Source organism: Micropterus dolomieu, linkage group LG01 (genome assembly GCF_021292245.1).
Source record: "Micropterus dolomieu isolate WLL.071019.BEF.003 ecotype Adirondacks linkage group LG01, ASM2129224v1, whole genome shotgun sequence".
NCBI lineage: Eukaryota > Metazoa > Chordata > Actinopteri > Centrarchiformes > Centrarchidae > Micropterus > Micropterus dolomieu.
Genome location: NC_060150.1, coordinates 4,856,034 through 4,873,034, shown reverse-complemented (window position 1 = coordinate 4,873,034; position 17,001 = coordinate 4,856,034). Strand labels below are relative to the sequence as shown.

Genomic DNA, 17,001 nt, shown 5'->3' with positions numbered 1-17,001 from the left:
ATCTGAGGAGCACGTGAATGCACCATCAACGAATGCCCCTCAGAAGTATTTGTGTTATAGGCGAGGGGGCCACTAGGATCTCATCATCCTAGGGGCACAGCTTGTATTCAATCACAAGTAACGAGTTCTAGCTAATCACAGCATAGTCAGACGGGACTTGACGCAAAATGGGTAAGAGAAAAATTAATGCTATGGCACTGGTATGACTGGGCCATAAATGACCTCTAGAGCTCTGTTTAATTTTAAGTTTGCAAGTGGGAGTAAAAGGAATTTCACTTTTAGCAGCTTGATAAACACAGGCCTTGGTCAGAGACTACGTGATACGTGTCACATTTTCACTTAGGAAGGGATTAGTCTTTCTGTTTTCCCTGATATGCATGAGCTGATCTAAACGGGTAAGAAGAGAATTAAGTTTTTCATTTGGACAGAAAAGAGGATTTAACTGCCAGTTTTTGAAAAGTTATTTTCCATTGCAGGTGGTTCACTGGGAGCAGTATGTTTGCCCAGGAATTTTTGGCATCACTTTTAATGGCAGGGTGGTGGATAAGAAATCTGTGTGTGGTACGTGTGTGTGCAAGCACTGGCTGATAAAGTCTGCGTCCCATGTGTGTCTGTGCTTTCATGTTTTCTGCTTAAGTTGATGTGGCTTACATTTTAGGTGAGTGCTTGTGTTTGTGTGTGTGTGTGTGTGTGTGTGTGTGTGTGTGTGTGTGTGTGTGTTACCTGCACATTCAGGTCACTTTAGTCGTTTCACAGTGTTCTTTTGTGCCTAAAAGGTCGAAGCTTATTGGCCGGCACGGAGACACAGTGCACTCTGAGTAAATGCGCCAAATTCCTCCTCAACAATACCACTCCTCTCGTTTGTACAATTCTGATTAGGTTACCATGGATACAGGGAAAAGCAACTCAGGCAGAAATGGATTGGGTGAGGTGGACTCGAAGGTAATTTCACCGTTTGGTTTCATGTCACGTCTAAGCCCCCCCAAAAAAGGACTGGTCATCGCTGTCATATCTTCATCTGCTCTTCATCTCATACCATAAATCACACACACACACACACACACACACGCAGCCTTCTCATTCGGGCTATGGTTGAATGGTTGGATGGTTAATCAGCCAATCTGTCCACTCAGACTGGATAATAACCAATCTCAGTCCCTTGGCTTCAAGACGTCAATCAAATAAAGTTGAGGCGCCTTTAAGCTTGATGATTCACTTTTTCACTTCCTAGAACAAAAAATCTGCTAATCAGTGTCTGCCAAAGCTCTGCATGCCGGCCAGAGCAGCATGTGTTGCCTGGGAACATTAGATCATTGAACACTGTGTCAGGAAGCATCAGTGCTTATAGTCATACAGCGGCTCCTCATGGGACGTTCGGGGTGCAGCTAACTGGCAAGTGTTGGTACCGAACTGTAGTCATTGCCTGCGAGCATCAACTGGCGTTTTATGTGTATTAAACATCAGATTAGAAAGTCTTAATGGAAGCACCAGATTTTGAGAAAGTGCCCACGACATTGCTGTAAAGTATTCATCCTTGCTTATGCTGCAACATTTTATAGCTTATAGAGGAATTTTGTGATTTATGGTGGTAAGAGATACATTTGTCTAATAAATAATGAACGTAGGCTTTAATCAGTCTCACTGAGCAACTGTTTAGAAGTGATTTGGAGCAATCTGACGTATAAACTAAATGCCATCTTCCAAGGAGGTATTTTTATTATTGGCAGTTCTTGTGTTCTGTTCCCGTCAGTTCTTGCGGCTATGATTTCTTGTAGTTATGTGGAGACTAGATTATCAAAAATGGGCTATGTGATTCTGGAGAAATCCAACACCGTGACAGATACAATGCTATAGAGCGGACTACAAAGCAAGTAATGTAGCTAACGATAGCTAAGTTGTGTGTTAGCAAACTGTCGTCACAGTTGCAGCTGTGAATCTAACATGAAGCTAACACACAGATAGGATGAGCCGGTCCCAGTGCCAGTACACCGGCTCCTTAAAGCGATACTCACAGCTCTCCTGCTACTGTAGCTAACATCACCACAACAGCATGTCTTGGTGAACTAGAAAGGAAGCTGAATGTCCGTGGGCATTTAACGTTACCTGGCACACAAATCATGGCTGGAACAGCTGGAATAGGGTTGTGTGGCGGGGTGGGGTCCACTTTGGTTGTTTCCTAGTTACAAACACTGCGTCACACAAAACGGACAGCTAGTGGACTCAGACGAGATATTGGCTGAATTTGCCAAAACGACGAGTACTGGATTAGAATCTTATACCTACCTTTAATTTACTACAGCTGATCAAAATAGACCCTAATGTATATTTTGTGTGATGAAATAGACTACGTTAACATATCTCATTCAAGATTAAATAGTTGCAAACTTTCCAGAGTTTGAAAATCTCGAGTATTACAAACTGTTGTGCAGTGTTTAGTTGTCCGATAAGCCTTTAAATGTATTAATCTGTTTCTCAAACTGAACTTCCTGGATTGTATTTTATTTCTCACCAGTAGGTAAACACTTTTCACTCTGAATCCCCTGGTTTTTAACCCATATATACACACAAATACCATCGAGCGAGGTACAGTCAAGGCACTGGCCAAAAAATTAACGATTGGAGTTCAGTGTCTTGCTCAAGGACATGTAGACAGGTAGGAGCCAGGGATCCAACCTTGCAATTAATTGAACACCTTCTCTCCCTGCTGAGTTTTATGCATTTGAGTTTACTTGGCTTCTCCTACAACAAAAATCAGCTCCGTCATGTCTGCTTATGGAAAATGTTCAACATAATTTTTATTATGTGTACATCACATATTCTCCTTCATACCTGTGTGATCACAGGTTTGCAAAGATCACTCTCCTTGAATTCTGGTGCTACAAAAAAGCTATTTTGTTTTCTGTTTGACCTTTGGTTTTTAATCTATCTTACGTTTTGACAAAGAATCCTTTCTAGCGTTCAGTACTTCAGATAAAGTTGAACCATTTATCGGAGTTTCATGCCAGTGATGCAGTGATACTAGAGTTTACATGAGCATTTTGATGTTGTAAAATCAGTGCCAACCAAAAAAGCCTACAAAACAGGTGTTTAGATTTGGATCATTGACAAGCTTAAGAGTTTGCAGTTTAGATGGGAATCTGTGAGCCAGGAGACAAGTGTGTGTACCCCGCTGGGTTAGGCCCACCTCCCTGTGTGTACCTACAGAGCTGTGCTGATTTACCACAATTATCTCAACTCCATCTAGATCGACAGCTCATTCAGAGCTGAAGGAGACTCACAGGAGACTGCATCCTCTCTAATTCCTCCACTTCAAATTCAATTATCTCTTCCATGCTTGTCTTTGTGCCTCCTTCCCTCCCCTTCCTTTCCCTCCATCTGACCAGCCTTGTACTTCTACTCACTGCTCTTTCTTTGCAACAGCATGTCATGTGCCGAAGTTCACACTGATACACACAAACCACCTCCCAGTGTGTCCCAGTCATCGCATTAAAAAGCGGTCCATTACTTTGAGGAAGCATTAGGGCTGAAGGTTTTCTCGTGGCCTTGTCATTACTGATTACAGGATTTATATTTCTTATTTCTTCCCAGAAAACAGGGATTTTTCGCCATAACCTGTATTTAATTTTATAGTACAGTCATCAATCCACAGTCATGTAATTGCATTCTGGGTGTGTAATTCTGGCTTTTCTTGGCCACCAAGGCTGCAGTAACTTCACTTTGGTTTGGTAATCTCTGGGCCGTTGAACTCACACTTGCGCTTAACTGCACGTGCCACAGAGAAACAGCCCGTTAGACAGATATTAAAGCAGAAAAGCAAAAGGTAGCTAGTAAGATAGCCACGGCTATTCTTCCTAGCTCTTATGTATAATTTAAAAGTCTCTATTTTGATAAATTGACCTCTTGGTAATTAGTTTTGGTATTTCCACATGAGGCAGTGGCTAAAAACAGTCATCCTCCTGCTAAGGGTAGCAGACTTACCTCGGCTATAGCTCACTAACTTCCATCTCAGCCTTTGACTCTTGTGGAATTAAGGTAATTTGGTGAGGTTTATTAGATTGTACAATTAAATTGTAGATTCATTTTTTTTATATTGATTTCAATATAAATGGATGTTAAAAATCTTAAATAAAGACAATACCAAACTAACTAGATAAAATGGGCAAGCAATCTGTAAGCACATTTTGATAAACAACCTAAAAAAGCAATAAATGAAGGCATTACAACTTTTCTATCAGTTATCCTGCCCAAAGCATTCAACCTCACTGCTTCTGTAGTTACTGCTAACACATGACAACACAGTGAATTTGGCAAGAAATCCTTGTATTGTCTATCTATTCTCTCTAAATGTGTGTCTTTCCATCTTTCTCCATCAGATCTCCATCAACGAACATCTAAAGCAACTTACAGAGGCTCACAGGGACTTTGGCCTTCTGCATGGTGAGTTAAAACACACACTACACGAATGTGCACACATGCCTACCTGCTCACATCAGACTGTTGACAACGGACAAAAGACTCAAGAGGGTGTGTGTGTGTGTGTGTGCGGAAGAGATAAGACAAAATGTGTTAGACAAAACGAGGCGCTCACCTCCTGACAGCGTCTCACTCAGTGGCACTCAGTCATGTGTGAGTGAGAAAGAAAAGTCTAACCTGAAAAATCTAACCTTTGTGATGGAGATCCAAGAATGTTTTTCTATAGTGAGCGTTAAAACTGGGTTGTATTATTAAATACAGTAGCTTTCCTACATTGTCCTTATCAAACTAGGGCTAACTACCTACCACCTATACAAGAACAATGCTCCATCTTTATTTACATCATTATGACCTTTATTTTTTGTGTTTTAGCACGCTTGTTTACCTGTTACGTAGCCTTCATGCATATTTAAGACCATTTTTACAATCGTGAGCTCAACCCGTTCTCACTCTCAAGTCGTCGCATATGGACAAATGGTCAAGACCCATTGGTGTCAGTTTGTAACGCACTGAGGAGCCCCTTCATAGCTAAACCCGTGGGGGAAGCCCTGTAGCATTGTTCATTTAACGCTAATGGTAGGTGTAGGACATTTAACACAAAGGTCTAGAGTAAGGAGGTGGATGGGTGGGCCAGACACTGGACTTTCACCCAGGATAATGTAAGTTGCACAAGTTACGCAAGTGATGTTCGTTAAGTCACGTAATTTTGTTATTTTAACCCAAAGCATGATCTTTTCTCAAACCTAACCAAGCACACAAATGGCGACATTTCACAACATTAACCACTAGTTTTATTTTTACAGTCTAACCGGACGTTGCATATTTATTATTGCTAAATTGACCACAGATCCCTACACGTCCAAAAATGCCGACATTAAAGCGGCACCAGGGCATAGCCAGGGGTCTTGACCAAGCGTCCATATGTGATGAGTTGAGTTGGTCAGATTGAGACAGAGTTTTTAGCTAAATCATGGAGCTAACATAAATTAGCTTGCTAGACCTGATAAAATCTGCTAGCCACAGATGTTAAACAGGCAAGGTACAACAGACGAACATGATACAGAAAAGGACATGAAGCACCGGGCAACATAACATAGCCATATGGCAAGGAGTTAGTGGGAATGGCCCAGTTAAGTTAGTAAGACCAGTATTGAAGTCCAGTAGCTACAGTTCTCTACCACAGTCAAGTAAAAGAAAAAAGGGATATGCAGCAATGTGTTATCCAACACAATTGGCAGTTTCAGGCTAGAAATGAGAAGTCAGTTTTTGTCTTCCTCTGTGTGAAATCAAGGGCAAATTGTTTAAAACTGTTAACATGTTAAACTGTGTGCTGAGTTAGGGGGCTTGGTCAATTGGTGGTCACAGTTAGATGCTTTTATTACCAACAATTATAATATAGTTAAAATTTAATTTTAACTATATTAATTTACACAAATCATACAGGCAACCATCGGTTTTTGAAAAAGCAGAGATCTAACTTCATGTAACAGCAGCTTTAATAGACAAGAATGCAAAACAAAAAGCAAAGCAGCCACAAGCAACAACTCTCAATGATTTTCTTGCACTTAGTTATATTATCACTATTATGTTCTCTAGTCATAAATTACAGCTGCATGTAAAAAGTAGGACAGCGGTGTTGTACTTTAAAAGGAAAGTAACAAAGGACACAACTCTCGCAGTACATTAAACATGGCAGATTAATGATGTATAAAAGTGTCTAAAGACTATAAGGGTTTTTGTCATTTAAGGTTATCCACCTGGAGCCACTCATCAAAGCGCTAGCTGCTTTTTCTCATCAATTCTGTTTAGTTTCATTACAGCTCATTTGCAGAGTAATTAAAAGACCACAGATAACAAAAGATCACTCATGGGCTCACGGCAGTCATTAAAATTGAAGAAGCACATGGGGCTTGTATGAAAAAACTAAGAAAACAAAAAGTGAAATTGACACCTCAGATACAAATGAGTGGTTAAATGGCAATAACATATTCTGTGAGATGGCAGAACAGCAAATAGGACCATAAAATATCATGATATCAAGGGGGAAAAAAACATAGATTGAAACATCCCTTGTAGGTAAAATGAAGTCTTTGGGGATGAGACCCAATTCAGTGTTAATTTGTTCGTATATAAATGTTCCATCCAGCTTGATAATGGAGCTGTGTTAGATGCAGCAGGACAGATACACATAGTAATGGGGTTGTAATAAAGATGGCAGTGATAATGATGGAAGAGTCAGAATGTGCACGTTTTTCATATCTTACTGCTGCTGCTGCTGTTGATACACGCTGCATGTGTCCTGGCAGTTGTCCCACAATGCATCGTTCTGTTTTTAACTGCAGCAAATTTTACCCGTGGGGCACAATAATGCCTATACAGCGGGTAGTTTCCGCCAAGCCATCTGATTGGTCAGAGACGCATTCCAACAGTGCTGACAATTCCCAGAAAGCACAGTCTGCTTTAATAGTTAGCGTGCCAACTCTTGTGGGCATAATAAATGAGATAATTAGCAATATTTCTTGTTTTTCTGCTGTTTTTCATTATCATGTATATTACTTTGAAGAAAATGTTTCATTACATGTGATGTTTCGCTGCATACACATTTCCCGGACGGGCATGCTTTTGTTAGACCTGTAGATAAATGTGTGTGTGAAAAGTTGAACAGCCTGCAGACGGTTTGAGAAGTTGTTAATACCCTTGTTGCTCTGTCTCAGCAGGATCTGTTGAGAGCCCCTTCGAGCAGGGCATCTCCCCAAACAACGTGCCCTACTACATAAAGTAAGTACTGACCTCTGAGTTGCGGCCCGGCAGATCTCTTCACTGCTATTTACACTACAGTTTCACGAGACTACACACAAATGCCCTGACAGGTTTATTTAGTTCTAGTTCTAGTGAGGCCGACAGATACTTCACACAATGGTCTAGTTAAATGTACAAATTTGTAATTCGAGTGTACTAACCTTTTAACAAAGTGGAGTGTACTTTGCATTTGCACTAAAGTTAACATTAAAAGCCATGTTGCACTTGAAAAGCCTGAAAGTGTAGAACTTACTTGAAATGTTTCTTGATCAGTTGACTTCTAACATCAGTTGCCTCAATAAACTAATGTCACCGCCAGCAGTCAGGATTTCTCCACCACCATGCAAACTGTTACATTAAAAATAGTGATCGACAGGACTCAACATAGGTTTAAGCTGCTGCGCCTCCAAGCGCTGTTGGAGCCTGAGCATTCAGACAAGGGGTTCTACACCTACATCGTGACGGTGGTGATCAAAATCAAAACACATCTCACAACTCTTCTCCAGTGCACTTCTCTTTATTCACCAAAAGCGTTTGCCTCAGTTGTGTCATGTGACTCGATTTACTGTATACACTGGATGTGGTGACACTGACTGTGAATGACGTGAACTATAATTGGGTTGATTACATTTGGCAGATGAGGGTAGACTAAGTGAATGTGGAAGTCATGAAGTGTGAAAACACTAGTCAGACACAGGTTATGATACAAACATGTCCCACTTCTGTCTGACCCTAACAGTCAGGATGTAAAGGTGCTATTTAAGTATTTAACAACTTGTTAACTAATGGCTATAAATCATCAAACTTGCAATCCATGATTTCTTGCATTGTACTTAATAAAACTCCAAAACACATGTCACTGTAAGTTGTGATGGTTTTCAGATTATAATCTTTATTTTAGTGGCATTTGATGAGAATTTTTTTAACTTGTGGTAACAAGAAAATAAAATGTCATGAATACAAAACATCCAATATTACAACATTTTCTCAGGCAAAAACAATCTTTTATCTTAAACTGATCAGTCCGGAAAAAAGGTTGAGTCTCCTTTTTTTTTACACACAAAGCAGCGAATTCTGTTCTTTTTCATCCTAATTTCTCAAACATATTTTTCAAAACACAGTATATCTTCTGTTCCATCTCTTCATATTTATAGATACCCCAAACTCACTGTGTAGTACTGTAATATGTTGTGCTCAGCTTCTCAAAAAAGTCATGTCATTCATCTCTTAACATGTGAAAACGACACGTAGGAAAATAACTCAGCAACAAAGAATAGTGGAACATAGAACTCAACATGGTAAAATGAAAGATTGTACTTGCCAAATAATATGTTAAAATATTGGTTGTAATGTTATATGTTTTGTGTATGCATCGTTTTTATTTCTCTTGTACATTTCTGCAACCAGTAGATATAGTAAATATTGTACTTACTAAAAAGGTGATCATTATGTAGTATCTACAGTGAACTATACGTTGCACGACACCACCCTGATTAGGACAAGATTGCAGAAAACATTTGGTTAACAAAGCTTACTCGAGAAGAGTTGGGTGACATTTAGCAGCCTGTATGAGCAGTTGGGGAAACGTGTCAAAAGTTGTCTGTAAAATGTATATGGGTTTAAAGCTGGAGTGAGATGTAACTTAACTCAAGAGGCACCTTAAAGAAAAGGGTGCGCTGGATTTAACACAAAAGACAAAACGAGTTGCAAAACACAATAATTGTTTCGTTGGAAGCCAAAATCAAAATCGTGATTAAAATTTGATTAATTGCACAGCCGTCGTTTGAGCTCGCTGGTACGGCACATGTCTGCCAAATGTCTTGTTTAACCCTTAAGTGTTGGCTTGCCTGACATATTTTAGTATCTAATGGTGTCTAATATTCAGACATTTAGTCTTTGTGTCTTGCTTTTAAGAACTCCGCTAATTGTTCTTGCATATTTAGCACATTTAATCCTTTATTCGTTGACATTTTACCAATCTGTCGGTCCACCCATCCACCCATCCATCTATCCATCCATACATTCCCAACGTGATGATGATGATGATGATGGGACAGTTTTTGAGAGCCAGAACCGTGAGTCTCAGCACGTCAGCAGGGAAACTTTACATTCAATTGATGACAGGAAAACATTTGTTGTTGGTTATACAGCCGTATTTTATCATTTGCTTCCAGAATGAATACGCTTGTTTTTCTACTAGTTGGTAGCTCGACTTCAGATGTGCTGACCTCCTGGTCCCCTTGGTTTTTATGTTATAGGTGTTAAAATTTAAGTAATTCATCATGGTCAGCACAATGTAAGGAACTGAAGTCGTCGTCTCAGGTAATATACAGATCCTACATTAGCTAAAAATTGGTCTCCTTAGTACAGCTTTTCCCAACTGCTGACATTAACATGATCATCTCAACAAGGCACTAAGAAATGTGTTAAAACTTATATTAAAGCCTATATAACATAACAAGTGTTTTGCTGTTGTTGCTTAAAGAGGTCCAAACATTTAGAGATTATTTACTTCATTATGTCTGGAAACATGCTTGTCGAGCAGGTGAGTCCCCGCTCGCGCTGCGGTGCTCTGGTGAATGCTGGGAGACTGTTTACTACTCATCAGCAGATAGCAGAAGTCTTGGAGGTGGGGTGTATTAGCACAGTAGTCAGCGCAGTCTTACAACTTCTGCCTCAGCGCTGCAGGGTGCACAAGCAGCCGTCTAACCGTTGGTGAGTTGGTACAGCAAAGGAATTCACTTAAAAACATTAAACATGAGGGATAATCATTAGGGAAACTTTTAAAATTGTGCACCCACGTGCTTGGATACATTCTTATTTAGTTTTTTTGAGCTAGTTTAAGGAATGCTATGATAAATCTAGAGAGGCTATAACCTCTTCAGTCCTCCCAGATATGGCAGTGGCTCCGACTTTACAAACTCATGTTGCTTCAGAACTTAATTTTAAATTCTAGGGGATAAATCAAAATGTAAGCATCATGTTTATGTGTTAGAGCAAACAGATACACAGTGTCATACAATGTAGAGAAAATAAATAAAGCTAGACCATGGACAGTAGCTGAAAGAAGAAATAACACTTCCCTCCTCTTACAAATGGAATGTTTAAATCGTTAGCAATATGGTTGAGCAATATGACCAAAAATGTTCTCAGGAAATGTTTTTTTATATCATTCGATATTGATAATTATCATGATAAATGTCAATCATTATTTCCTTTAAGTTTAAAGGCAGATTTTTGCCCTAAATGTGGTTTTAAACTGTTCTTAATGGTCAGAACTTGACAAACCCTTGATGACAAACATAAATCTGAGGTAGAACATTCAAAACATTTTTTCAACATATATGCATGAGTAAAATTAAGTAAAATGTTCTTTCAGTTCCTTTTTTCTCAATAAAATAAATATCTTATTATTTAAGTGTGGATTCGTTCGTGATTCAAATGAATTAAATCAAAAGGAAATGTGAATAATTATTATGTTATTGAGTAAAATTAAATTGCGATATTTTTTTTTTTTTATTGCCCAGCCCGAATTAGCAATAAAACACATCCTTACTCAATTCAATACACAATACAATGCTAGCATGTTCCCAGGTTGCTAGTATGTTAGTCGTTTGATACGTCACCAATCTTCAATCAGCATTATTACACTTTTTCCATGTGAATGGTCCTTGATCCAAAAAGTACAGCAAAAGTTACATATTCTTAGCTATTCACTTGTGATTGGTCAACCTCACATCCTGTTTCTTCCACCGACAGAGAGCTCGCACGGCTTTGGTAATCAGCAACTAGCAGTTTGGTGTGTTTGAGTTAATACTTAATGACTGAGTGAGCGAGATTGCACGTAACTGTCTTGTTGTTCAAGTAGCGAGTAAGAGTTTTTACTTAACACTTCACTTGACGTGGAATTAACTGCAAGTGCGACAAACACATTCAACTGAGAAAGAAAGAGGAGGAAGGAGGGAGGGAGGGAGGGAAACAGAAGTGACAGATTCTCCTCTCCACATGCAGAGAGAAAGCTGGACCTGACCAGATGACCGAGACCCTGTGAGTGCCAGACGACCACACACACACACACACACAAACAGCCTTCACTGTATGCTGCATGCACACACACACACTCACATACACACAATATATACACACACTGGATCTGTATGACACACATGCATATTAACACAAAAGCTGTATATGGCCAAAGGTATGTGGACACTCAAACATTACACTCTGTAGTATGTAATTGCTGGTGTAATGACAGCCTTCACTGCTCTTTGGAATTTAAGTACAAAGTGCAAATTTACTTCAGTAATTTTATACTTCTACTCCACTACATTTCAAAGGGAAATGCTCCACTGCAGCCATGGTTGCTACTGTCTTTATAGATTATGAATACATGGTCTTCGGGTCTAGGGCTGCAACCACCGATTGTTTTCATTGTAGATTAATCTAACAATCATATTGTTAATCAATCATTGTACGGTCAATGAAATTGTTTAAAATAGCCTTGCGAAAGTCAAACTTAAAAGGTCCTACAAACTTACCTCCCAGCTGATTAAAAGGGTCAAACCATCAGAAAGAAACTGTCGTAGTGTGGACAGATGAGGCTACAGCTGCTCTACAGGACTGGGCACGCCCAGGAGAACCGCCTTGAGGAATATACAGCACCAGTGACATCATACATCAGCAAATGCGTTGACGATGGGGTGATCACTAAGACAGTAAAGTCATTCCCCATCCACAACGCCAGGATCAATGTAAAGGTGAGGGCTCTTAAGTAAAGTGACAAAGAAGCATACAACGCCGCCAGAGCGAGACTTGAAGCTGGCACCAAGGACGAGAAGCGGAGACTGAAGAGGGACCTCAACACTAACAACGTTATGTGGCAGGCGATCAAAAACATCACAGGCTAAAAAAGCAGGAGGAAGACCACATTACCAGATGAGCTAAGCACCCTTTATGCTCACTTTGATCTCTTCAACAAAGAGTCAGCTAAAGTCTACTCCACCTCCAGAGGACCGGCCACTGTCAGTACCCATGTGAGAAGAGTCCTGCTTTCATTTAGTCCACCATTCATTTATTTTTACCTGTTTCGCACGAGTCCCCAGGCTTCATGGAAGTGAAAGACTTAGTAGAAGATCTGAATACTTCTTTCAGCTACACGAGCATTGATAAGGTTGGCCATTGATGTTGGGTGGTAAGGCCTGGCTTGTAATCAGTGTTCCAGTTCACCCCAAAGGTGTTGAGGTCAGGCCTCAAGTCAAGTTCTTCCGCAGCAAAGAGGGAAAATCAATCATCTCCAAACTGCCACACGACTGACGCGACGTAATGTTCAATGCAACACACACACAGACTAGCTATCACTTGATTTAAGATTCAACATTGCTCAGAATGTAAAGACAGATAAGCGGAATAAAAATCTTACAGCGGTGTGTTTTCCTCTGCTGTTGTTGCTGGAGTCGTCTGCTGCGTTGGCTGCAGCGGTCTGTGTGACTGTGGGACCAGAGGGCCTCGCGAGCCACTCCCACGGGTTGGCGTGAGCTTCCCCCGTCGCCACTTGCGGAGCTCCTCAACTCCGAAAACGTTCCAAGCACATTTTTGCTCCGCCCTCACTTTTCGTAAAACTGTCAATATTGGAAATCTACACAGCTGATTTTTCACCTCAAAACTTCTCAGAAGTGGATTTAGTGACGAAATAACGTATGAAAATTGTAAAATATAAAACTTTCTGGCCTCTGTCTGGTGCAGCAATGATGATGCAGTGAATAGTGACGATTCTCTCTGACCAATCAGCAGTCTGCAGTCTTTTCACGTCACATTTTAGTATCGCCTCAGCTCGCTTAGAACCCGCTTAGTACCAGGTAGCAGGTACAGGTACAACTTTTCCCCAATGGAAAACCAAAAAAGGTGAGATGAGCTAGTACCATGCGGTGGAAAAGGGGCAAAAGTTGGGGCCATACTATCCTCTTTGTATGCTTCATCGGCACTAAGGGGCCCTGACCATGGGGGAAAAAAAGCCCAAAAAGTATGCAGTGTTGACTGTGTCCTGTGTCCGCATACTTTTGTCCCTATAGCGTCCTCGCACACATTGTAGACTTCACACGCTGCAGCAGCAAGTGTGCAGACACACAACACACCCACCCAGGCTGGAGCCTACACACACACTTCACAACGCACCCACGCTGTGTGTCATGCATACAAACACACTCTCATACACATTCGGGGCACAGTGCGACAACATATGGCCGAACAACTGCTTCTCGTGCACGATCACTTCAAACCTGCAACATCCAACTTGTTACCCCATGTAAGCCATCCCCGTCCTATGAGGGTGTGTTTGATTTCCTTCGCTGCAAGCAAGCTCCCCCACAGTTGGGGGGGGCACAAAGATACTGGAATGAATAGCTGTGGATGCAGGGAGCGGCCCATAGAGAATGCCTTTGTACAGGGTCCAGGATTTTGTGTTCCATAACCTCCTACACAAACGCAGTCAGCTGCAAAACAGCGTCCAAGAGCTTAAATCAGTAATCAGGGATTGTTTGATGTGTTGAATACATCCCTCATCGTCCTCTTCCTCCGTCTCAGTCTCTCATTGTCTCTCTGCTACACATACACACACACCCACACACTCAGGTATAAAGACATATTGTTGTGGTGGGATAAAATAACAGTTGAGACTTGTCCATAAATTACAGGCTGTTCTTCTCTCTTTGCTGGTGCAACATAGCCTACATTTCTCAAGCCTTGAACATTGATTCCCAAAGCAAAGAGACCCCCCTCCTCCTCTTCCTGTCTCTCCTCTCTTCTCTCCTGTGTGCCTTGTCAAAGCAAAAAGTGCATTTTTCTCTATCCCTATCTGCCTCCTTTCCCTTTTCTTTCTTTCTTTCTTTCTTTCTTTCTTTCTTTCTTTCTGTTCCTCTTTCTTTCTTTCTGTTCCTATTTCTTTCTCCCTCCATGGCCTTGAATGTGGGAATCTGTGTGTCTTGAAAAGCAAAGTCTCTCTCTCTCTCTCTCTCTCTCTCTCTCTCGTCAGGGAGGTGAAAAACCTCCTAGGATGGTGTCTAGGCTCCTTTTCTTTCAGAAACAGCGGGGGGGGGGGAAGGGAGGCAGAAGTAGGGAGCTTGAGCTCCGCCTGGTCTTGCTGAGCTGTGTCAAGTATCCTAGAAGCAGACAGGACTAGACCGGAAATGTACTGAGTTTAATTTCAAAATAAAGGCGTGAGCTATGTCGGGTTGTTCAGTATTGCTATAGATTTTTTCTTAGCATATCTTATGTAGACATTAAATTTGCGTCCTATCAAAGTCCTTATAGGCAATTCCTGCCACTTGGCAGCCATCTTGGTAACGCCTCCGGGCAGTTATTTTGGGCTAACATGTCCAGGCCCTATCAAAAAGAATGGGGAGAGAGTCATAACTGCACTTTCTCTGGTCACCGGGACACAAAAACTTTAACTTTAACTACGCATTTGCGGTAGTAGTGACCCTCACTCAAAGCTACTCAAAGCCGCTCCAGGCTTCTGCGTTCAATGTCTCTGCAGCGCTTTCCTCAGATTTCTCCCCTCTCCTTTCCAACATTTTAAAATTTCAAACACAGCACAGGAACAAGCTACCAGTACCCTGAGTTAGATGGTGCGTTCCGTTTGACATGGCAAGTCAGAAAGTTCAAAGTGAACACCAGCTTAAGCCGGATTGCAGTGAAAGCTGTAGCTTATACTGTTTATAAGCACTTTTGTGTACATGTGACTCATAGAAATTTTCAAACACAAAGTGCTGTCCGACGTCTGTCTGTGGACGTGGTGCTACAGTGTTTAGTTTGAGTAAATACCGTAGCCTGCAATTAGTTTTTTATTTATCAACCGGCCTAACAATGTCTAAACCCTGCCAGTTAACATGTGACATCATTCCCAGCTCAGTCCTCCGACTTCCAAGGTAACTGGAACGCACCAAGAGCTCTGCACGGGCCTTATAGCTATATAAGTCTGGCCTACTTCTTTTTGAAGTTAATTTAGAAAAAATCTTTTTTTTGTTTGTTAAATTAAGGCAACGAACAAGGTGACCATTTAGGCTCTGGTACACCTGGCCTCAGGGGCGTATAAGTCCAGCCTTGTTGGGCTCGGGCAGAAATGCTGGGCCTGGATGCGGAGCTAACTGGCCTTTCTAGCAAGGGCCCCACAAAGAGTAAGGTTTTATCTCGTTATGGAGTGAATGTTTGTGATTTAATTATTCCTTCTATATAAAGCATTTCTGTGAAAAGATTTATCTCATTTTCATTTGTATAGTTGCCATCAGCATCTTTCTCACTCCCGCTGTAACTTTGAAGGAAGAAGCGGAAGTGGTGTTTGTTGTGTTTCGGTTGTATTTGACGCTCGCGTCTCGCTGGCCAGTCAGCTTCTGCAACCCACCGCTGCTTCTTGCAGAGGAACACACACACACACACACACCGACACAAACATACACACACGTAAGGTACAACACGGCATTCCCGGACGCTTCTCTCCTGTGGTGGAGGACGCTTGGTCGGACCGCGGAGGTGGTCGGGATATCGCCTCGGTTCTTCCCGGGAATCGGTTAATTTCTACCGGACGCGGAGCGCTCTGATCGGCCGGCGATGCGGGAGCAGCTTCGGAAGTGAGTGCTGGGGGCTGGGGAGCGTTTATAGTGGTGATAAAAGAATGGTGATGGTAATTGTGCAGGTCGTAATGCAGTAAACCTGTTCACACAGACAACACAGTGGCTGTGAGGCTTTCAGGGCTGCAAGACGAGAGGCGGTGAGCTGGAGCAGAGATGCCCCTTATAGTACACTCCGCAAGGAATCACACATTATTTCACCTGTAGTGCAGAAAATACACACAAATAGGCTTGTGAATGTTTAAAAACTGGACAAAGATGCATTAAAATGTGATTGTTGACACGGGGAAATAGATGCTCTCTCTTCTTGTGTGCTGTTAACTCATATCGACAAAATCCAAAATGAATATCCGATGCATGTCACCTTCAGATGCATTTTGTGAAGCCGTAATAGGCAATACGTTTAAAATATACGTTATATGTGTGTATATAATATAGAGGCCATGCGTGGGAAAACGGACACGTTCGTTTCCCCCTGAAAATTCAGGGAAAGGGTTTTATTCGGTAGCCATTAAACCCAACCTGCCCCTTCCTTCACAGCGGTGTTTGTCGTGGTTGTGCACAGAGAACCAGGCGAGGTGTGCGGCCACTCAGGCTCCTCGACCCGCTGTCCCCTCCGGATACCCGAACCGTAACGTTACATTTCCTCAGTCTAAATCCTTGATATCTGACTGCTTCGCTGGTTAGTTGCTGTAGCTTTAAAGCAAACAGACTGCGCGTGTTTCTTGCCTGCGTTTATTTGCCCGTGTGTGTGTTTAGAATTTGGCCCGACGGGGATTTGTGTTAATTTATGCGTGTGTGCGGTGGCTGAGCTTTTTTGCAAGAGAAAAGAGCCCCACAGAGCAAAGCAAAGCGGGAGTGTGTGTGTGTGTGTGTCATGTGTGTGTGTGTATCATGTGTGTTGCATTCCTTCACAGTCACAAACGCGCACACGTAGGTGCAAACAAAACCATCTCCATGCCAGCAAAGCAGCCCGTGTCTGGATCAGTGCGTTTCTTCCCCTGTGTGTGTGTGTGTGTGTGTGTGTGTGTGTGTGTGTGGAGTTGTGCACACCACGCACGGCGATTTAGATGTTCGGTGTTGGTCTATTTTCGGCTGGGAAACA

At 41.7% G+C, this 17,001-nt stretch overlaps 1 protein-coding gene across 10 annotated transcripts in view; it reads left to right on the top strand.

The window, feature by feature from the left end:
- Positions 1-17,001, top strand: part of LOC123973318 (dystrophin-like) — a 123,998-nt gene that overhangs the window by 65,432 nt on the left and 41,565 nt on the right. For 4 of the 10 annotated variants that reach the window (XM_046053251.1, XM_046053243.1, XM_046053261.1 and 1 more), the window contains 3 exons: positions 4,374-4,437; positions 7,188-7,251; positions 11,284-11,319. In XM_046053251.1, coding sequence (XP_045909207.1) covers positions 4,374-4,437; positions 7,188-7,251; positions 11,284-11,319 — 164 coding nt within the window. Of the gene's footprint in view, positions 1-270; positions 396-476; positions 562-879; positions 943-4,373; positions 4,438-7,187; positions 7,252-11,283; positions 11,320-15,655; positions 15,897-17,001 lie in introns of those variants that run through there. The other 6 variants (XM_046053296.1, XM_046053279.1, XM_046053273.1 and 3 more) reach the window with 6 other exon arrangements.